The sequence below is a fragment of the Manis pentadactyla genome, chromosome 3, assembly GCF_030020395.1.
Source record: "Manis pentadactyla isolate mManPen7 chromosome 3, mManPen7.hap1, whole genome shotgun sequence".
Taxonomy (NCBI): Eukaryota; Metazoa; Chordata; class Mammalia; order Pholidota; family Manidae; genus Manis; species Manis pentadactyla.
In genome coordinates this window covers 168,624,229-168,648,276 of record NC_080021.1, presented here as the reverse complement: position 1 = coordinate 168,648,276, position 24,048 = coordinate 168,624,229, and the positions used below count along the sequence as shown (strand labels likewise).

The window sequence follows — 24,048 nt, the reverse complement described above, 5'->3', positions numbered from 1 at the left end:
TTATATTTTACGTCATTGGAAGCTGGAAAATAGTGACAGTTCTCATAGTAACATTTAGTGGAGGGGATGGAGGGTCTCTTATTGAATATTTTTTATCCATTCTCAGCTAAAAAAAATTCTATAAAGCTTTCTTAAAATGATCTTTTTTAGCATATGTTCATATTATTTATATATATATATATTTTAGTAGAACCTAATATTGCTGTTAAAAACAGCAATTCCAATTAGAAATATAATACAACCACCTCTGTGTTTTTAAGAACTAATCTGTCCTAGAGCTTTCTTAAATTAAAGTCATAGATGAGACTTGTCTTATTCTATTTCCCAAATGTAAAATGACGGATTAACAGTTTCTGTTTTTTCTGTGCATAGATGTTTGCTATGTTTTAATGAAATTTGGACAATTAGTTATAAAAACCTACTGTGTTTCATGAAGACTGACGCTTTTCCTGTTAAATTTCTAGGTACAGGAGAAGTGAATATTGTGGAAGCAGAGAGTCTTCTTGCACCCTTCCTCCAGCAGTTTCCAAATGTATGCTTAGAATTTCAAGTGCACATTTCAACCATAATCAGTCTACTGGGTTTGACCATTGAACAGTCTTTTTCTTCCTTCCTCCCCAGGGCTCACTCATGTTGTTTTATCATGCCCGGATAGAGCTGCTGAAAGGGAATGTGGAAGAGGTAATTAATTTAGGGAGAGTCATTTGGGGCGCTGTCTGTATGATGAAGTTGTGTCACACACTCATTCATTATTAGTAAATTCAGCTATACATTTACTAGATGAATTAAAGAAAAAAATATGTCATTAAAAAGCCACCATCAAATTTTGTGTATGCATTCTATTACATATAGTAGAGTACTGAATAGAGTCTATATTTACACATAAAGTACATGAGGCAATCCAGGGTAGAATATACAAATACAGGTGGGCAATCTAAGGAACTTTCAAAAACCTTTACTACTGTCAATTTCCGTATTACACATTGACCTTGGAATCTAGCCTCTGCTCAGGATACAACTCCACTGTACTACTTGTGGGCTCCTCATCAAAGGAAATTATTCACTGACTGCCTTGAAGAAGAGTGAAGAAGCCTTTCATGTAAATTTCTCATAAACAATTTTCTTCTCACAAATGGGGTCAAACATGTATTTCTCTTTGATTTTTTTTTTCCACTTAAAATAAATCTTGGATTTCTTTCCAGGTCAGTATATCTAAATCTCCCTCATTTTTTTTGATGGCTAGGTTTCATTCCATGGGATGGATATACTATATATACTAAAATAGTCCACTTTTGATAGACATCTGGCTACTGTAAACAGTGCAGTTGTAATATCATTAAGTGCATATTTCTATGCACTTATTTATATAAGTGGATTTCTATAACACATATTCTGATAATTAGGACTTCTATTCAAAGATGTTTGCATTCTGACTAATTCAGCCAAATTGCTTAACTTAAGGTTATTTTATTTAAATTCCTATAAAGATATGAGAACACTTGTTTCCAGTGCTCTTTGCCAACTCTGGATATTATCTGTTTTATTTTTGCCAATGTGATGGCTGAAAAATGATAATCTGATTTTTATATTTATATTTTCCACTTTATAAATTTCTTCATGTGTATATTTATCACTTGTATATTTTATTCTCTGATTTGCCTATTCATATCTTTGATGATTTTCCCATTGTCTTTTTCTTGAGGGCTTTCTAAAATTGTTTACAAATGTATAAAATTTATATAATGACAGTTAATCCTTTTTCCATTTGTGTATGTGGTGATATCATGTCCTCTGTGTATTGTCTCTAACTTTGTTTAAGGTATATTTTACTTTCTGGAAGTTTGACTTGTCAGTCTTTTCTTGAAGGACTTCTTCATTTTATATCTTACTTGGAACTTCCCTAATCCCACATTATAAAATTCCACAGTCCCCTCACAAAGTTAAATAAAGAGGTAGAACTTAACTGTATCATTGCATGTAAGGGACATATTATCATATTGAGTGGTTTAATGAGTGATAATTTTGTACTTTCTGTACAAAGTGTTTTATGTATTTTTCCATTAGGTTATTATCTCCTTGTCTAATGTCTGGATGATCAGCTTTATGCAATTGACTTATAGGCACAAGAGATATTTCGAAAATGCATTTCAGTTCAAGAAGAATGGAAACAGTTTCACCATCTCTGTTACTGGGAGCTGATGTGGATTTATATATACCAACAAAACTGGATGGAGGCCTATTACTATTCAAATCTGCTTTGCAAAGAGAGTAAATGGTCCAAGGTAAAGTGTCATCTGTTTGCTAATAAGTGTTCAGGATGATTTTCCTTTAGGACTGTTTAATAGACTTTCCAGTTCCCTGATGACAAGGCTATTCCTACTCAAAATTAATTCTGATTCATTTGTGAGAAGTTGAGCAAAATGAGACAATGGTCTCTTGTTCATTCTGTCCACCTTCTCATCCATGAACACTAAAGTTGTATAATAGGAAAATAGTCAAAATTAACTGAAAAGTATTATTCTCATTTGGAATGGGTAATGTAAGACTTAATTTCCTTCTATTTCTTTGCTGCCTCTTAATTTGTCTGGAAGATTTGATATCATCCCTGATTTGCAAGGTAGAAATGTCATGTGCCTAAGGGAGTTCTATAACTAGCTGCTTTTCTTCTTTCCCTCAAGGCAACGTACGTGTTCTTGAAAGCTGCAATTTTGAGTATGCTTCCAGAGGAGGATATAGTGGCAACTAAAGAGAATGTAATAACTTTATTCAGGTAAGCAAGGCATGGTCTCAGTAACAAAATTCCTGAATGGATAAAGGAGCACACAGATACATCTTCCTTCTTTTCCCTTAGTGCTCTACCAGGCTTCATCTTCATATTTCTTTAATTTTTACTTGTTGGATAGAGGAACCCTTAAAAAACATATTTAGTTAAAAGTGAAAATGTCCTCCTGTTAGCAGGATTTTGCAGATATGCCAATGTGATCGGAAATCTTGAGAACACATTATTTTTTGTTTTGTTACTGGAGCTTTGCTACTGCATTTTGAACATAGGTACTTAAAATGGTGTTGTTAGGTAGAGATATTAACTGTTGCTGTGTATCAAAGGTGGTCAGATAAACTTAAGAAGCACAGTATGACATATCCTTAGTCTTTATCAGTATGACAAAGATTCCGAGAAGGTCTGCTGTGAATTTAATCTGTTTAATTTTGTTAAGATCGGCATCCATCCATCCGTCCATCCATCCATTTTTCAATCCATCTGTAACCTTTATTTTGAGCACCTACTGTATGAAGGGTACTGTGTCAGGGGATGAAAATGAATAAAGGACAGGCATGGCTCCTGTCCTTGTGGAATTGATGATCTTAGAGTGAAGCTTCTTATTGAAGATATCAATGAAATAATCATATAAATAAATGCACAGTTATAATACATGGCTCATTTTTCCCTCTTACTTTTCTCACCATTCCCTCTTAGTATCTTTGTTGGCTCATCTCATCTTATTTTTTCCAGCCATTATATGTTGATGCTTTTTATTTCAAAGGTCAGTCTGTAGAGCCTCAACATTAAGAAACCTCAGCTAAGCCACATTTAAATGCCTGGTTCAGGCCTTGTGGCTGAGCTTCAGACCCATGTATCCAGCTCCTGGTTGCCACCTTCCCTTGGATATGAGCATCTTCACTTCACCATGTTCGATCTTCTCTAGCAAACCTGGTATTCTCCCTCTCTCAGTGATTGAGATGACCACTTAGCTTGCCAGATCCCCAGGATATTTGGATCACCAACAGGACCTGCTGTCTCCCCATTGCCCAGTGGAAGGAGAGGACTGTATAAGAGCACAGAGGGAATGTCAGATGTGATGTCTGCAGGTGGAGCAGAAGCTGCTGAGGCTGTGGGGCGCCATCATGATGCAGCCTCAGACCCAGGGAACAGCCTGTGAGGGGCTCTGTTGCAGGAAGGAGCAGTGCGCATTTAAAGAACAAAAAGAAAGCTGATATTTGACAGTCTATGATGCTATATATATATATATATATATATGTCAAAGCAAAAGAAAGGACAAAAATGGTTCAATTATGTGTCCCACAGAACACAGTGCTCCATTTAAAAATAAAACAAAATGTGTTTTTAGTGACAGAGATCATTGGTAACCCTAGCAGGAGCTGATGAAGTAATGGAATAGAGGTGTAAACTAGACTGGAGTTGCTGCAGAGTGAATAAAATAGAAAGAAATGAGAGACTTGAGCTTAAATGCCTGTGATGATGAAGGGGAGGGGGAGAGAGAGAGAAAGAGTGCTGGTTGGAGGCAGATGCATGTCAAAAGATATATTAACGGGAGAGATCTGAACATTCTTAAAAACTGTAGGAATAATTCAGTTGAGGAAGAGATGTTGCACATAAAGTGAGAAATGGGATAATTGATATTTGTGAGGTTCCAAGAAGGCAAGGAGAGATAGAATCCAAAACATTGATGGCAGTACTGGCTTATCTAGAAGGAAGCACAGGTCCCCTTTTGTGTCAGAAGAGAAGAAAAAATAGGTGCAGAGGTTGCAAGCTTCTGTGTGGTGTATGAAAGGAAGCCTTCCTACCTCATAGCTTCTGTTTTTCTATATGAAGTAGGAGGCTGGTTCATCTGTCGAAAGTGAAAGAGAAGGGAGCAGGCTGCAGGTCTGAGGAGGGTGGAGAGTGTTTGCAAGGATTGCTGCAGTCAGACAATGACTGCCGTGAGGTCCTGAGGGAAACACAGTCGGGGGAATGGCAGGCAGTGCAAGGGCCCCTTTGAGGTTGGTGCTGGTGAGTTTACAGTGATGCCAGTCCACCCTCAGTGCAGGTGCAGGGAAGATGGGCAGTGAGCTTCCTCTAGGATTGGGTTTTTGCCAGATGAGTACAGCAACTAGGCAGTGGACAAGGGAGTTTAGGACGTAGACCGGACCATGCAGCAGTAAAGGACAGGGCAATCTCAGCGGGAATACGGAGGGACAAGGAGAAAGGAGGAGACTGCTGGATTGGGAGAAAGTTGAAGGGCAGGGGGACTAAAAGTCTTACAAGAACAGCCGAGTTAGGAGGAGGAGAATGGTGTTCAGAGAGACGTGTGCTTCAATTTATGCTTTGAGGTAGAAAAGTTATAGGTAATGAAATGATCTAACGTATGACTCTAGGGGTTGGGGACTGTGATAGAAAGGAGAAGACAACCATTGGAGATGAAGAAGTAAAGGATTGGAGAAGAACCACTACATTCTTGAAACATAATTGATGACAAATGGAACATGATATTCTGTAGCCATATTATGAGAAATAATATCAGATTTGTCAACAGATTTGAAGGGACAACCAGGATTATTTTTAAAAGTTCTCTTTAAAAATAGGACCACATATTATACTACCTGTAGAATCAACATTAATAGAAGCCATGGTCTGATAAATGCCACCTTTTATGGGTAAACTGCATCTTCTCATTTCACATGAACAACAACTGGGGGAATGGAATGGAATGGAATATTAAGATATGTAAAATCTTCTAAAGCTCCTTCTATTTCCTCCACTTCAGAATAAATGTTCTGCATATCAAAACACTTTCTGTGAGATGCATAACCAATCTAATTTTCAGGAGAAAGTTGGAGGTCAGCTGTGTGATAGCAACTGTTTGTTGGGAAAATGAGAGTTCATTTTTGGGAATGTTTTCCCAAAAGGAATTCCCTGAATTCCTTCTCTGCAACCTGTTTGATGCATTTATAAGTTTATTTTCGATTTGAGAAAGTGTTCTAAAAACAAACATGTAGTCCCCACTCTACTCTCATTTTCATGTGCTTGTGAGTTTCATAATTGGAATCCCTTAGACTTTTGGGAGGAAGTTTGTAAACATGGTGCATATCCTTAGATGACTATTTTCAAAATCACCTAAGCTTGGGAGACATTTTCTCAAATTACATATCAATTCACGACTATCTTTTGAGCCACATTATTTTATAGATCTGTGTCATACTTGCAGATAGGAATAGGAAACATACCAGTTTAGCCCTCTTTCCTCTCTTTGAGTATCTACAATGTAAGTAAATAGTTTGCACTCTTTCTTGCTTACTCATGGAAACTGCCAATCTTGTGTCTCCAATTCCTTGACTGTGTTTGATAAGACATTAGCTAAGTTAGCTGAAAAGAAGTGTCAGTTGGTTCTCAAACCTGAGCTTGAGTCAGAATCACCAGGGGGACTCACTGAACTCCAGATTGCTGGGCCCAGCCCTAGAGCTGCTGGTTCAGTAGTTCTGGGGTGGAGCCTGAAAATGAGCGTTTGGAACAGGTTGCCAGATGATGCTCACTCTGCTGGTGGGGGAGCTGCACGTGGAAACCACAGATATAAATAATGTACGCATTCTGATGACCTCTCGTTGGGCTGGGGCTCTCTGCAGACAGGTGGATGGCTTGAAGCAGAGAATTGCTGGAAAATCGATCCCTACTGAGAAGTTTGCCGTGAGGAAGTCTCGACGTTATTCTAGCTCGCTGCCTGTGCCAGTGAAGCTCATCCTGCCTGCCCTGGTATCTGCCTTTATTTTACTTACTGTCTGTGTTCTAGGAATGATTTGTGCATAACAGCACACCCAGCTTCTGCTGTGAAGTTTAGCTCAATTAAAAGCCATTGTAAGTGTGTTTGTAAGATGAACGTTTTTATTAATAATCAAATAATAAAATTATAGCTAATTTTCTTTGGCAGTTGGTATGTTCTAGGTGTTATGATGAAGGCCTTTAAAAAATATGTCATTTGATTTTTATGGTAACTGTGAGGGTAATCTTTCTCATAGTCCTATTTACAGAGAAGGAAATTCAGACAGAGAGAGGTGAGTTGACTTTACTGAAGCTGATTGAATTATAATGCAAGCCACATGATATTTTTACTTTTTATAGTAGCCATATTAAAAATTAAAAGGTAAAAATGTAAAAGGACATAGGAAACTAATTTTAAGAATGTATTTTATTTAACTCATTATATGCAAAATGTTGTTTGGACAGATAATTGATAAAAACTTTTGAGATAGCTCACATTCTTGTATATTGTGCTAATTCTTTGAAATCTAGTGTGTATTTTACTCTTACCTCATCTCAGTTTGGATAGGCCACTTTTTCAGGGTTCAAGAGCCACAGTAGGCTGGCGGCTGCTGCATCTGCCAGTGTAGTGCTGGTGCTCACTTCCTTAATCATTATGCCAGTTAACCTGGACTTCATAAAAAGCATCATTTCAATTTTTTAGTGAAAACTTCTTTAAAAAGTACTGAATATATCAAGTTACTATAGCTGTTTGGGGGCTTCTGGTTAGTGTAGGAGGTCAGGTAGCATGGAAAGCCATTCAGTGCCATCTGAGGCCAGCAGGTCTCCTTTGGGGTTTTCTGATTTTGTTTTTTTGTATGCCAGAGTTTATTTGGTTATTCTGCCTTTCAGAGTTATTTAGTTGTTTCCAATTTTTACTATTACAAACATGCTATAATGATGTTTTTTATATTCCTCTTTTTTGTACATGGGTATGTAATTCTCTGGGGAAGATTCCTAGAAATGGAACTCCTGGTTAAAGGGTATATGCATTTAATATTTTGACATTGCCAGATTGCCCTCCAAAAAGGCTTTACTGATTTAAATTTCTACCAACAGTGTTTTACTGTTCTGATTTGCATTTCTCAATTGGTGAGGTTCAGCACATCTCTTTCCTGTGAATTGTTCATATACTTCCTCAATTCTTCATTGGGTTGTTGATTATTTTATCATTGACTTAGGTGTGAAAGAGAATTGTAGCCCCCAACAGGCCTCAGATAAGAGGTAGCCTGAATCTAGAACATAGGCCCAAGTGTTCCCTATATAGGATAAAAAATCTTGGAGAATACCACCCTCTCAGCTCAGGTTATTCTGTGTTTGTGATGGAACAAGACAAATATGTGACCACTCTAATATCTGAGCCCAGATAAAAATAACACTGTGCAAATCATAAAAATGACCAAATAGCTCCCATTCCAGCTAATGATAGAGGCTGCTGCATTTTTAAATCTTAATTTAATTTAATTTAATTTTTTACCAATTACAGCTTTTAACTCCATCCCTTTTTCATTTCTATCAAGTGATTTGCACAGGGAACTTTTTTCTTACTGCGTCACAAAACTTTTCTGAGAATTTTCTAGAGCACCATAGTCCTTTCTCTGCCCTAGAACTAAGATGCTACTGTGTACATCACTGTATCTATCCTGCTTTGATTATTAAAGATCTTAAGGCAGGTTAACTTGCTGTAATTCTTTCTCCAGGTCTAAGGGTGTAGAATTGGCTTGCATTTGTGATAACCGGGAATTTTACCAAACTCCTGTTTTGCATAAAACCTCAGATGTGAGCTTTCCTTCTTCTAATAAAATATTCCATTAATAAAAACAAAATTAAAAAAACTGTCAGTTAAAATAAGTACTCCATTAGTTACTGAATTAAGCTCTTATACTGTTAGCAATAAGAAACTGTTAGATGTAAAATAAAAGGTAGAGTGTCATGATACTAGTTTTCAGTGCCATAAAGTGAAGATGATGGCTTTGCTGCCACTATGTTTGAATGTATTTTCCTCATTTCCATTGTTTCCCTGAAAGAAGCTGATCAGACAATATCTTTATCATCTTTTTTTATTGTAGTATCGTTGACATACAGTCTTATGAAGGTTTCACATGAACAACATTGTGGTTTCAACATTCACCCATATTATCAAGTCCTCACCCGCCTTACCACTGTAGTCGCAGTCTATCAGTGGAGTATATCTTTATCATCTCTTTTTTTTTTTTTTTTTTTTTTGTAGATAATTATTTTTTATTGAAGGGTAGTTGATGCACAGTATTACATTACATTAGTTTCAGGTGTACAACACAGTGATAAAACATTTATATACATAATTCTAGGTTCCAGCTATCACCCTACCAAGCTGTTACAATATCTTGACTATATTCCTTATGCTATACATTACATCCCGGTTACTTATTTATTTTACCATTGGAAGTCTGTCCTTTTTTTTTTTTTTTTTTTTGTGAGGGCATCTCTCATATTTATTGATCAAATGGTTGTTAACGACAATAAAATTCTGTATAGGGGAGTCAGTGCTCAATGCACAATCATTAATCCACCCCAAGCCTAATTTTCGTCAGTCTCCAATCTTCTGAGGCATAACAAACAAGTTCTTACATGGAGAACAAATTCTTACATAATGAATAAGTTACATAGTGAACAGTACAAGGGCAGTCATCACAGAAACTTTCGGTTTTGCTCATGCATTATGAACTATAAACAGTTCAAATATGAATACTCATTTGGTTTTTATACTTGATTTATATGTGGATACTACATTTCTCTCTTTATTATTATTATTATTATTATTATCATTTTTTTTATAATTATGTTTTATTGAAAGGTAGTTGATGCACAGTATTACATTACATTAGTTTCAAGTGTACAACACGGTGATAAAACATTTATATACATAATTCTAGGTTCCAGCTATCACCCTACCAAGCTGTTACAATATCTTGACTATATTCCTTATACTATACATTACATCCCGGTTACTTATTTATTTTACCATTGGAAGACTGTCCTTTTTTTTTTTTTTTTTTTGTGAGGGCATCTCTCATATTTAATGATCAAATGGTTGTTAACGACAATAAAATTCTGTATAGGGGAGTCAATGCTCAATGCACAATCATTAATCCACCCCAAGCCTAATTTTCGTCAGTCTCCAATCTTCTGAGGCATAACAAACAAGTTCTTATATGGAGAACAAATTCTTACATAATGAATAAGTTACATAGTGAACAGTACAAGGGCAGTCATCACAGAAACTTCTGGTTTTGCTCATGCGTTATGAACTATAAACAGTTCAAATATGAGTACTCATTTGGTTTTTATACTTGATTTATATGTGGATACCACATTTCTCTCTTTATTATCATTATTTTTAATAAAATGCTGAAGTGGTAGGTAGATACAAGATAAAGGTAGAAAACATAGTTTAGTGTTGTAAGAGAGCAAATGTAGATGATCAGGTGTGTGCCTGTAGACTATGTGTTAATCCAAGCTGGACAAGGGCAATAAAACATCCACGTATGCAGAAGATTTCTCTCAGAACGGGGGGGTGAGGTTCTAAGCCTCACCTCTGTTGATCCCCAATTTCTCACCTGATGACCCCCCTGCGACTGTGCCTGTCTTAGGTTGTTCCTCCCTTGAGGAATCTTACCCGTCTCTGGCTAACCAGTCATCTTCCGGGGCCATACAGGGAAATGTAAAGTTGGTAAGTGAGAGAGAAGCCTTATTGTTTGAAATGGGTAGGTTTTTATTTCTTTGCATATTTATGCCCTGTAGCTTCTATGCCCAGCATTTGTCTTGAGGTATCTTTACCACTTGGAAGAATTATGATACTCGGTAAATTTGATATGAGGCACGAATTCTATTTAAGGGTTGTAATTAGGAAGGAAGAAGAAAAGATATAGAAGTAGCAGGCGGAAGAAAACATGGGAAGATTGATTATTTCTTTGACATATCTTCTTGTAGAGTAACTTCAGCATGTATAGGTTTTAAACTACTAATTAAATTGCACACATACATTAACATAATAGTAGTATAGTTACATAACCAAAGCATACCTGTAATAACCAGCCATCTCCAGTGAAACCAAGAAAACCAGTTAGGCACCTTAGGCATTTGTGAAAACTTATCTATGATATGGTGGATATTGTCCAACTGAACTTGTACAGTCTGAGAGAAATCAGACAAATTAAAACAACCCATTCCTGGGGAATGTTCACATCCCTTACGTTCTTTTAACAGTAAATAGTCTGTAGTTGTAAGATTTTGGAGTGCTACAATTTGCACTTCTCCTAATTCTTGGTTGAGTTCCAACAGTATAGATCCAGTCAAATTTGTTGTTTTACTGTATGCACAGGCCAGCTTAGATATCTCCTTCCTCATTCCCATGGCAAGTCCAGGAACTGGTGGGATGAGTGCATCTACAGCTGTAGCAGTGCGTGGATCGTTGTTGGGGTTTTTTGATGATCATCTTCTGGCATGAGTCTTCCAGAGAGTGCTGATGTTCGAAGTTCTCTTTCATATCGTATCTTAGTTCATTTTCGGGGTAGCCCAATTAGGCTTAGATCTTCTGTATAAACGCAAACAGACCCTTTGCCTACACTTTTATATGCCCTTTATACCCTTGTGTAGAAATCATTGGAGGTTACCACACAGGAACTGCCCATTTTTGTTTTTTTTTTGTTTTGTTTTTGGTATCACTAATCTACACTTACATGACGAATATTATGTTTACTAGGCTCTCCCCTATACCAGGTCTCCCCTATAAACCCCTTTACAGTCACTCTCCATCAGCATAGCAAAATGTTGTAGAATCACTACTTGCCTTCTCTGTGTTGTACAGCCCTCCCTTTTCTCCTACCCCCCCATGCATGCTAATCTTAATACCCCCCTACTTCTCCCCCCCACCTTATCCCTCCCTACCCACCCATCCTCCCCAGTCCCTTTCCCTTTGGTACCTGTTAGTCCATTCTTGAGTTCTGTGATTCTGGTGCTGTTTGTTCCTTCAGTTTTTCCTTTGTTCTTATATTCCACAGATAAGTGAAATCATTTGGTATTTCTCTTTCTCCGCTTGGCTTGTTTCACTGAGTATAATACCCTCCAGCTCCATCCATGTTGCTGCAAATGATTGGATTTGCCCTTTTCTTATGGCTGAGTAGTATTCCATTGTGTATATGTGCCACATCTTCTTTCTTCATTCATCTATCGATGGACATTTAGGTTGCTTCCAATTCTTGGCTATTGTAAATAGTGCTGCGATAAACATAGGGGTGCACTGATCTTTCTCATACTTGATTGCTGCATTCTTCGGGTAAATTCCTAGGAGTGCAATTCCTGGGTCAAATGGTAAGTCTGTTTTGATATACCTTCATACTGCTTTCCACAATGGTTGAACTAACTTACACTCCCACCAGCAGTGTAGGAGGGTTCCCCTTTCTCCACAGCCTCGCCAACATTTGTTGTTGTTTGTCTTTTGGATGGCAGCCATCCTTACTGCTGTGAGGTGATACCTCATTGTAGTTTTAATTTGCATTTCTCTGATAATTAGCGATGTGGAGCATCTTTTCATGAGTCTGTTGGCCATCTGTATTTCTTTTTTGGAGAACTGTCTGTTCAGTTCCTCTGCCCATTTTTTAATTGGGTTATTTGTTTTTTCTTTGTTGAGGCGTGTGAGCCCTTTATATATTCTGGACGTCAAGCCTTTATCGGATGTGTCATTTTCAAATATATTCTCCCATACTTTAGGGATCCTTTTTGTTCTATTGATGGTGTCTTTTGCTGTACAGAAGCTTTTCAGCTTAATATAGTCCCACTTACTCATTTTTGCTGTTGTTTTCCTTGCCCAGGTAGATATGTTCAAGAAGAGGTCACTCATGTTTATGTCTAAGAGGTTTTTGCCTATGTTTTCTTCCAAGAGTTTAATGGTTTCATGACTTACATTCAGGTCTTTGATCCATTTTGAGTTTACTTTTGTATATGGGGTTAGACAATGGTCCAGTTTCATTCTCCTACATGTAGCTGTCCAGTTTTGCCAGCACCACCTGTTGAAGAGACTGTCTTTCACCATTGTATGTCCATGGCTCCTTTATCAAATATTAATTGACCATATATGTCTGGGTTAATGTCTGGATTCTCTAGTCTGTTCCATTGGTCTGTGGCTCTGTTCTTGTGCCAGTACCAAATTGTCTTGATTACTATGGCTTTGTAGTAGAGCTTGAAGTTGGGGAGTGAGATCCCCCCTACTTTATTCTTCTTTCTCAGGATTGCTTTGGCTATTCGGGGTCTTTGGTGTTTCCATATGAATTTTTGAATTATTTGTTCCAGTTCATTGAAGAATGTTGCTGGTAGTTTCATAGGGATTGCATCAAATCTGTATATTGCTTTGGGCAGGATGGCCATTTTGACGATATTAATTCTTCCTAGCCACGAGCATGGGATGCGTTTCCATGTGTTAGTGTCCCCTTTAATTTCTCTTAAGAGTGACTTGTAGTTTTCAGAGTATAAGTCTTTCACTTCTTTGGTTAGGTTTATTCCTAGGTATTTTATTTTTTTTGATGCAATTGTGATGTGAATGGAGTTGTTTTCCTGATTTCTCTTTCTGATGGTTCATTGTTACTATATAGGAAAGCTACAGATTTCTGTGTGTTGATTTTGTATCCTGCAACTTTGCTGTATTCCGATATCAGTTCTAGTAGTTTTGGGGTGGAGTCTTTAGGGTTTTTTATGTACAGTATCATGTCATCTGCAAATAGTGACAGTTTAACTTCTTCTTTACCAATCTGGATTCCTTGTATTTCTTTCTTTTGTCTGATTGCCATGGCTAGGACCTCCAGTACTATGTTAAATAACAGTGGAGAGAGTGGGCATCCCTGTCTAGTTCCCGATCTCAGAGGAAATGCTTTCAGCTTCTCGCTGTTCAATATAATGTTGGCTGTGGGTTTATCATAGATGGCCTTTATTATGTTGAGGTACTTGCCCTCTATTCCCATTTTGCTGAGAGTTTTTATCATGAATGGATGTTGAACTTTGTCAAATGCTTTTTCAGCATCTATGGAGTTGATCATGTGGTTTTTGTCTTTCTTTTTGTTGATGTGGTGGATGATGTTGATGGACTTTCGAATGTTGTACCATCCTTGCATCCCTGGGATGAATCCCACTTGGTCATGGTGTATGATCCTTTTGATGTATTTTTGAATTCGGTTTGCTAATATTTTGTTGAATATTTTTGCATCTACATTCATCAGGGATATTGGTCTGTAGTTTTCTTTTTTGGTGGGGTCTTTGCCTGGTTTTGGTATTAGGGTGATGTTAGCTTCATAGAATGAGTTTGGGAGTATCCCCTCCTCCTCTATTTTTTGGAAAACTTTAAGGAGAATGTGTATTATGACTTCCCTGTATGTCTGATAAAATTCCGAGGTAAATCCATCTGGCCCGGGGGTTTTGTTCTTTTGTAGTTTTTTGATTACCGCTTCAATTTCGTTGCTGGTAATTGGTCTGTTTAGATTTTCTGTTTCTTTTTGGGTCAGTCTTGGAAGGTTGTATTTTTCTAGGAAGTTGTCCATTTCTCCTAGGTTTCCCAGCTTGTTAGCATATAGGTTTTCATAGTATTCTCCAATAATTCTTTGCATTTCCGTGGGGTCCGTCGTGATTTTTCCTTTCTCGTTTCTGATACTGTTGATTTGTGTTGACTCTCTTTTCTTCTTAATAAGTCTGGCTAGAGGCTTATCTATTTTGTTTATTTTCTCGAAGAACCAGCTCTTGGTTTCATTGATTTTTGCTATTGTTTTATTCTTCTCAATTTTATTTATTTCTTCTCTGATCTTTATTATGTCCCTCCTTCTGCTGACCTTAGGCCTCATCTGTTCTTCTTTTTCCAATTTCGATAATTGTGACATTAGACCATTCATTTGGGATTGTTCTTCCTTTTTTAAATATGCTTGGATTGCTATATACTTTCCTCTTAAGACTGCTTTTGCTGCGTCCCACAGAAGTTGGGTCTTAGTGTTGTTGTTGTCATTTGTTTCCATATATTGCTGGATCTCCATTTTGATTTGGTCATTGATCCATTGATTATTTAGGAGCGTGTTGTTAAGCCTCCATGTGTTTGTGAGGCTCTTTGCTTTCTTTTTACAGTCTATTTCTAGTTTTATGCCTTTGTGGTCTGAAAAGTTGGTTGGTAGGATTTCAATCTTTTGGAATTTACTGAGGCTCTTTTTGTGGCCTAGAATGTGGTCTATTCTGGAGAATGTTCCATGTGCACTTGAAAAGAATGTATATCCTGTTGCTTTTGGATGTAGAGTTCTATAGATGTCTATTCGGTCCATCTGCTCTACTGTGTTGTTCAGTGCTTCCGTGTCCTTACTTATTTTCTGCCAGGTGGATCTATCCTTTCGGGTGAGTGGTGTGTTGAAGTCTCCTAGAATGAATGCATTGCAGTCTATTTCCCCCTTTAGTTCTGTTAGTATTTGTTTCACATATGCTGGTGCTCCTGTGTTGGGTGCATATATATTTAGAATGGTTATATCCTCTTGTTGGACTGAGCCCTTTATCATTATGTAGTGTCCTTCTTTATCTCTTGTTACTTTCTTTGTTTTGAAGTCTATTTTGTCTGATATTAGTACTGCAACCCCTGCTTTCTTCTCGCTGTTGTTTCCTTGAAATACGTTTTTCCATCCCTTGACTTTTAGTCTGTACTTGTCTTTGGGTTTGAGGTAAGTTTCTTGTAAGCAGCATATGGATGGATCTTGGTTTTTTATCCATTCTATTACTCTGTGTCTTTTGATTGGTGCATTCAGCCCATTAACATTTAGGGTGACTATTGAAAGATATGTACTTATTGCCATTGCAGGCTTTAAATTCGTGGTTACCAAAGGTTCAAGGTTAGCCTCTTTAGTATCTTACTGCCTAACTTAGCTCGCTTATTGAGCTGTTATGTACACTGTCTGGAGATTCTTTTCTTCTCTCCCTTCTTGTTCCTCCTCCTCGATTCTTCATATGTTGGGTGTTTTGTGCTGTGCTCTTTCTAGGAGTGCTCCCATGTAGAGCAGTCCCTGTAAGATGTCCTGTAGAGGTGGTTTGTGGGAAGCAAATTCCCTCAGGTTTTGTTTGTCTGGGAATTGTTTAATCCCACCGTCATATTTGAATGATAGTCATGCTGGATACAGTATCCTTGGTTCAAGGCCCTTCTGTTTTATTGTATTAAATATATCATGCCATTCTCTTCTGGCCCGTAGGGTTTCTGTTGAGAAATCTGATGTTAGCCTGATGGGTTTCCCTTTATAGGTGACCTTTTTCTCTCTAGCTGCCTTTAACACTCTTTCGTTGTCCTTGATCTTTGCCATTTTAATTATTATTTGTCTTGGTGTTGTCCTTCTTGGATCCTTTCTGTTGGGGGTTCTGTGTATTTCCGTGATCTATTCAATCATTTCCTCCCCCATTTTGGGGAAGTTTTCAGCAATTATTTCTTCTAAGATACTTTCCATCTCTTTTCCTCTCTCTTCTTCTTCTTCTGGGACCCCTATAATACAGATATTGTTCCTTTTGGTTTGGTCACACAGTTCTCTTAATATTGTTTCATTCCTGGAGATCCTTTTGTTTCTCTCTATGTCAGCTTCTATGCGTTCCTGTTCTCTGTTTTCAATTCCATCAATGGCCTCTTGCATTCTATCCATTCTGCTTATAAACCCTTCCAGAGTTTGTTTCATTTCTGCGGTCTCCTTCCTGGCATCTGTGATCTCCCTCCGGACTTCATCCCATTTCTCTTGCGTATTTCTCTGCATCTCTGTCAGCATGTTTATGATTCTTATTTTGAATTCTTTTTCAGGAAGACTGGTTCGGTCTGTCTCCTTGTCTGGTGTTGTCTCTGTGATCTTTGTCTGCCTGTAGCTTTGCCTTTTCATGGTGATAGGAATAGTTTGCAGAGCTGGGACGAGTGACGGCTGGAAGGACTTCCTTTCTTGTTGGTTTGTGGCCCTCCTCTCCTGGGAGAACAGCGACCTCTAGTGGCTTGTGCTGCGCAGCTGCGTGCAGACAGGGTTTCTGCTTCCTGCCCGGCTGCTATGGAGTTAATCTCCGCTGTTGCTGTGGGCGTGGCCTGGCTCGGGCAGCTACTCCAAAGTGGTGGAGTCGCGCTGGAGCGGGAGCTGCTGGGAGGCTATTTATCTCCGTAAGGGGCCTCCCTGCTCCCTGCAGCCTAGGGGTTAGGGTGCCCAGAGATCCCCAGAGTCCCTACCTCTGGATTAAGTGTCCTGCCCTGCCCATTTAAGACTTCCAAAAAGCACCCACCAAAACAAAACAACGACCAACAGAAAAAAAAAAGAAAAAAATTTTAAAATGAATAAAAAAAATAAAATTTTTTTTAATTAAAAAAAAAAAGGTGGTCGCTCGTTTTTCTTTATTCTCCGGTGCCAGCCTCAGGCCTCTGCTTCCCGGTCTTGCTGCCCTGTTTCCCTAGTATTGGGGTCCCTATCCCTTTAAGACTTCCAAAAAGTGCTCGCCAAAACAAAACAGCAAAGAAGCAAAAAAAAAAAAAAAAAAATGGTCACGTGCTTTTCTTTTTTCCTCCGACACCCGGCCTCCAGTGCCCGCTCACTGTTCTTGCTGCCCTGTTTTCCTAATATCGAGGGCCCTGCACTCTGGCCCGGATGGCTGGGGTTGGGTGTTCGGCAGCCCTGTGCTCCGTCTCCCTCCTCCTCTGCCTATTCTTCTCCGGCCAGGAGTTGGGGGGATGGGCGCTCGGCTCCCGCCGGGCTGGGGCTTGTATCTTACCCCCTTTGTGAGTTGCTGGGTTCTCTCAGGTGCGGATGTGGTCTGGATATTGTCATGTGTCCTCTGGTCTTTATTCTAGGAAGGGTTGTCTTTGTTATATTTTCATAAATATATGTTGTTTTGGGAGGAGATTTCCGCTGCTCTACTCACGCCACCATCTTCCGCCCCTCCTCCATCTTTATCATCTCTTAACATGCATTTATTTCCAAAAAGATACCAATTACCATATTTATTTCAGACCCTTCATATATGAACTCTACTACTGGAACATTAGAAAAAATATTTTCAAGCAAAAGCACCTTTGCTTTTGGTCCCCCCACCTCTCACAAAAAAAACCCCTCATCTGTTAGACTATTAAATATGATTTGTAATGGGAAATCCTTAGTCTGCATTTTTAGGGACTGTTGTTTAGCTATATGGCCTTTAAATGAATGCATTATCGTATTTTAATTGCATTATTGGACTGTTACATATTTTTAATGGTATAAAAAAACCTGAGCCCAGTAAAGTACTTCCTATGTTCATTTCTAGTGATGTCCATGGAAACACTTTATATAAACTATTGGCAGATATTTTTAAATGTTTCCCTCTACTTAAAAGTAACAGGAATTTATATTAAATGTAATTGTCCATAGTATCAGTTTCAAATATTATATTTATTTCTTTATCTGTAATCTGTTGTCTTCCAAAACAATTGGATAGCAGTAGGTGCTTAATAAATATTTGTTAAATGCATGAGTACATTAGTTTTTCAGTGAAAACATAATATACTATATATATTGAATTACTTCAATGTTAAAGACAAAAGGTATGTAATAAAATGAGAGAAGGAGAAACTACAACTAAGCTTAAGTGAGGAAATCCAAGGGAAATGATAGCTAAACGTTGTCTGGAGTAGCAACCAAGGCATAGCACATCCGTAGTTTCGTCGTCATGAAGGCTGTTGAATAACCTTGATTGTGAACGGTTTTTCCTTCTTCTTCATTAGGAAATGATGTATGTCTGGAATGGTTTTCCGATAGTGAGCAAAAGAAAAGACCTTTCAGAAAATCTGTTGGTCACTGTTGAGACGGCTGAGGTCGTTTTACAAAATGAAAGTAAGTATGAAAAATCAAAGCCATATTTTGCCGTATGTGGACCAAAGTAATTGCCACTGTTCTGTCCTCCCTCTGTGCATGTCTGCCCATGTCCATCTGTGTGCATCACCAGAACCAGAGAGCTTGGGCTGCAGGGGTTTGGGTGATGGCCCTGCAGGCGAAGGGAGGAATGACACACTGCGACACAGTTAAGCCGTGGGGTGTTAGGTTAAGTGAAAGCAGCCAGTTGCAAAAGGCTACACAGTATGCAATTCCATTTATATGAAATAATGAGAATAGATAAGGCTATGATGACAGGAGGTAGGTTGCCTGGGGAGGGGAGAACTGGGAGTGGGGTGATAGCTAAAGGGCATGGTGTGTCTTTTTTGTTGTGACGGAAATGCCTTGAGGCTGATAGTGATGCTTGCACAGCTTGGTAACATACTCAAACCCAAGGAATTATATAGTCTAAATGGGTGAATCGTGTGGTATGTGAATTATATCTTAAAATAAATCTGTTACCAAAAAAAGGTGAAGGGAAAAAGGCAGTCAGTCGAGTTTCAGAGCAGCACCAGGAGAGTGCACACTCCTGGTTTTAGTCCACGGCCCTTTCCATGACTCCTTAGCTCTCTCATGATGGTTTTGTCTCTTCAGACATTGAGAGTGGTTTTGTCAAGTTGAACTCTTTTCGCAATTTAATTTTTTTACTCATTACTTTTGATTAGAGGTCCCACTCTAGTTTATTGGAAGCTCCATTTCCTGGAAGCAGCTGGCATAGTAAAAAGGAAAATCAGTTTATTTGGGCTTCTAGTTCCTACTCTGCAGCTGAAGAGACTCTAGGAAACACACTACTCCATTCTGGGCCTCTGGCTTCTTTGAAAATGGGAGTGGTCTTGGTCCAGGTGATACCTGAGGTTTTAGACATTTTCTGATTCTCTATTTTCAATAGAGGCGTTATCCTTTGATAAACAATGCCATAAATGATAGCCTTTGGTGTATTGCTTATCAACCTCCAAGTCATTTCGATATTATCCCAAGACAATGGTCTTATCCTCTAAAATATTCTAACCACAGAATTAAAACAAAAATGCCTGTGGTGACTGACAAGGAAAGGAAATAGAAATTCAGGAATAGTCAGGGAAAATTATAATTATTCACTCATTTTTCTTAACTGAAAAAAAGATGGACACTGAAGGAGCACTGGCTCTATAGTCAATATACTCCCATGCAGGGGATTGAACTATGAATAAAGCTCCAGGGATGAGGACCTCGTTAGATCATTTTTGTACTTGGAGATACAGTATGAGGCTGAAATTTAATGAGATTTCTCTTTACAATATTAAAAAAAAATTAAACACATAAATGATGGGTGTAGGTGAAAAAAGTCACTCATATTTCTGATACTGTAATTCATTTATAATTTTTGTTTATTCTGTGCAAGGCTTATCTTTATAGTTACAATCATAGTGTACCTGGGTAATATACTTGCCTAGTTTATTTCACTTAATATAAACTTTTTTGTTAAATTGAGGTATAACTGACATATAACATTATATTAGTTTCAGTTGTACAACATGGTGTTTTAATATTTGTATACATTGTGAAATGATCACCACAGTCAGTCTAGTCACTATACATAGTTACAGAAAAAATATTTTCTTTCTTGTATAAGAACTTTTAAGATCTTAGCAAATTTCAAATATGCAGTAGTGCAGTACTATTAACTATGGTCACATGCTGATGTTATATCCCTATGACTTATTTATTTTAAAATGGGAAGTTTGTACCTTTTGACCCCCTTCACCCATTTTGCCTATCCCCTACCCTTAGCAACCACCAGTCTCTTTTCTGTATGAGCTTGGTTTTTTTGGATTCCAGATATAAGTGAGATCAGGTGGTCTTTCTTTCTTTCTTTGACTTATTTCACTTACTCTCAAGGTCCATCCATATTGTTGCAAAGGGCAAGATTTTATTTTTTATGCCTGAATAATATTCATTGTGTGTATATATACCACATTTTCTTTATCCATTCATGCATTGATGGACACTTAAATCTTGACTATTGGAAATACACTGCCATGAACATGGGGGTGCAGATATCTTCTCTAGTGTTTTTGTTTTCTTCTGATAAATACCCAGAAGTGGAGTTGCTGGGTCATATGGTAGTTCTGTTTTTATCATAGACTTTTCAATTGTTGCTAAACAGTCCTTATAATAATTTCAGAAGCTTCATAGCACTCAACGGAGCTAATATATCATAATGTAATCAACTCTGTCAGTGTTGCTTGGCATTTAGGCTGCTTTCTATATTTAAAATAATTCTAGCTTTAGAGTCCCATCAATGAGAGAAAGAATATAAAAAAATGAAATCTGAGTCAGTGGGCTTATCTACTAACACAGTCAAGGTTTCAGGCGGGTTAGCTGAATCATCCAATAGAAAAGTGAGCACTGGTGTTCTAAGGCCAGAGACCAACTCCATCCCTTTCCCTCCAATCAGCCATCGTGCAGATACAAACTGGTGATCACAGAGAGACCAAGTAAATGGAATATTCTACTCCTCTACTGAAAAAGTCATATGCAAAGCTTATGTGTGGATGGGAAGTAAGTCATTTTCCCATATTAGTGGCAGCATTTTTAGAAAGGAACCACAGTTCCTTTTCTCTTCTTTTTCCCCCCTTTTTTGCAATAAAGTTGTAATATTTCAACCCCTTATGAGCTGGAGCTTAGGTAATTAGCCAGAACACCAAGTCACTCATCTTCATGGGCTGATAATTCCTTTTGATTTTTGTGACAAGTAAATAAGAAGGCTCAAGAAACTGGGATCAAAAAGAAAAGTCCACAGTTTGTACTGTTGAACAACCAAAGAAACCCATGTATGAGTACAGGCGACAGACTCACTATACGGACATTTCAGACTTTGTTCCATCTAGATGTTCCATCGCTAACATTTTTTTACTTGTATAGAGTTGGGATAATCTCCCTTACTATTTTTTTTTTTACAGTTACATCTTCTTAACTGTAGTAAATTGCACATTGCATAAAATTTACATGGTGAACTATTTTAAACTGTACAGTAGTGTTAAGTACATTCACATGGTTGTGAAACCAGTCTCCAGAACTTTTTCATACTCATAAAACAACTCCCCATTTAACCCTCCTCCCAGCCCCTGGCAGCCACTCTTCTACTTTTTGTTACTGTGAATTTGACTACTTGAGACTTCATGTAAGTGGAATCATACAGTGTTTTTCTTTTTGTGACTAGCGTACTTCAGTTAGCTGATGTCCTCAAAAACTCCATGTTGTAGCATGTATCAGAATTGCCCTTTTCTAAGACTGCATGACATTCCATTGGATATATATACCACATTTTTAAATCTGTTCATCCTTTGATTCATTTTTGGGTTGCTTTGGCTGCTGTGAATAATACCTCTATGAATGTGGGTATGAAAATAGTTTTTTGAGACCCTGCTTTTAATTATATTAGATACATTCCCTGAAGCAGAATTGCTGAATCATATGGCATTTCTATTTTTAAGTTATTGAGCAACTGCCAAACTGTTTTCTATAGTGGCTGCACCATCTTACATTCTCTAGAACAATGCCCAAGAGTTCCAGGTTCTCCACATCCTTGCCAACACTCATAATTTCCTGTTTGTTTATTTTTGTAGTAGCCATCCTAATGGGTATGAGGTGATCTTTACTATTTTTAATTCTAAATATTTTCAAAAAGGAAAAATATTTCATTTTGATTTGAGTGGAAAGTCAACATTAGGGTACATCGTTTTAAAGTTTAAATGAAATGAAACTCCATGAAAGTTCATCTTAAAAAAATGAGATTTTACAAAATGAACAGTAAAAATCCATTTGGTTTTTGAATAAATTTACTAGTGTTCATTTTTGTTCAACTAATTTGGCCACTTATAATTAATTTGCTCATTTGAACACTCTTAGATTTTTTCAATACGAGATAAAGAATTATGATTGGCAGAGAAAGGATTGTTCCTGCCACTGAGGGGACTACCTATGGTTAGACCCACATAGCCACAAATAAAATGGAAACTTGAATGTTTCAAAATAAATGGATATGTGAAAGCTTGGAGGTAAAGGAAAACTTCCTTTTATTAAATGAAAATATTCATTACGGTGTTTTTTACCCCAGATAATTAGACCAGCTTGTTTCTTCTGTGCTCCTACAAAGCTAATGGCTTTGGTTCCAGCATAAATTCTGATGTTTGAGTGTCCATGTTTTGTAGTACAGACTAATAGGTACCACCAGAGAGTAGGCCTTTGTGTATTAAGAAGTCCTGAAGGACCACTGGGTTTTCCTCAGTTTGAGCAGGTTCTTCGTTCCCAACCCCTGAGTTGCTTTTGCCCTCCCCTTTGGCTGGGGGAGGAAGTACAGGAGTAATAGGTTTATCAGACTATGCATGTAAAATACAGTAGGGTTTTGGAAAGCCATGCTGGTCTCCCCATTCCTTTTTTAATGACATATTGAGATGATAGGCTTTAGACACATTTATTTTTATTTTTTTATTTTATTTTTTTATTCAAAACAAATATTTATTGAAATATGATATAGGTAAAAGGACACAAAGGTAAGCTTAATGTTTCTATCTTTTTTTTTTTTTTTTTTTTTTTTATTGAAGGGTAGTTGACAACAGTATTACATTACATTAGTTTCAGGTGTACAACACAGTGATTCAACATTTATATACATGATAATTCTAGGTACCAGCTATCACTATACCAAGTTGTTACCATATTTTGACTATATTCCTTATGCTATACATTACATCCCGGTTACTTATTTATTTTACAATTGGAAGTGTGTTTATATATATATATATATATATATATATATATATATATTTTGTGAGGGCATCTCTCATATTTATTGATCATATAGTTGTTAACAACAATAAATTTCTGTATAGGGGGGTCAATACTCAATGCACAATCATTAATCCACCCCAAGCCTAATTTTCGTCAGTCTCCAATCTTCTGATGCATATAATGTTTCTATCTTATGGGCCGTTTCTATCCTAGCCATAGTGCGTATTTTTCTTTTGCTTCAGAAATGGGGTTCAGTGGAATGATCAATTTATTTTTAACTTTGTAAAGTGTTTCTTTCATTCATTTTATTAGTTAATTTGTTTATTCACTAAGGGTAAACTTCTTTCGTGGAACTCAGTGGACCATTTTTAAATGAACTGTGCTGGAAAAAAAGCAGGAGTTGAAATTGTACTTACAGTATGCTCTTGACTCTATTAAAATCTCATGCGTAGAAGGAGGGAAATGTACCAAAATGTTAATAGTGGTTCTCATCTCATGGGATGAGAGGTGGAGGTGAATTTATTCTCATCTTCTCTGTGGTTTCCTATTTTCCAGCAATGAGAATGTAATACTTTGGTCATAGAAGGCCAGTTAAAAATTAGTCTCACAAATTAGTACTCTCCATCCACATCAAGAATTTTTAATATTGGCATCCTGGCCTGGGCTGTAAATTCTCATGTTAATTCAGACCTATCTAGATTATTTTCTGACTAAGGCATTAAGGAACTTGTTATGAAGAGGATGTTTTCCTTCTAGAAATCAACATAGAAATTTGTTTTATAATGTGTCAGGAAA

At 37.5% G+C, this 24,048-nt stretch overlaps 1 protein-coding gene across 5 annotated transcripts in view; it reads left to right on the top strand.

The window, feature by feature from the left end:
* The window catches only part of TTC39B (tetratricopeptide repeat domain 39B), a 265,348-nt gene that overhangs the window by 92,235 nt on the left and 149,065 nt on the right, over positions 1-24,048 (top strand). For all 5 annotated transcript variants that reach the window (XM_057498701.1, XM_057498700.1, XM_057498702.1 and 2 more), the window contains 6 exons: positions 465-532; positions 622-681; positions 2,121-2,282; positions 2,679-2,770; positions 6,400-6,526; positions 18,333-18,441. In XM_057498701.1, the coding sequence (XP_057354684.1) occupies positions 465-532; positions 622-681; positions 2,121-2,282; positions 2,679-2,770; positions 6,400-6,526; positions 18,333-18,441 (618 nt within the window). The remainder of the gene's footprint in view (positions 1-464; positions 533-621; positions 682-2,120; positions 2,283-2,678; positions 2,771-6,399; positions 6,527-18,332; positions 18,442-24,048) is intronic.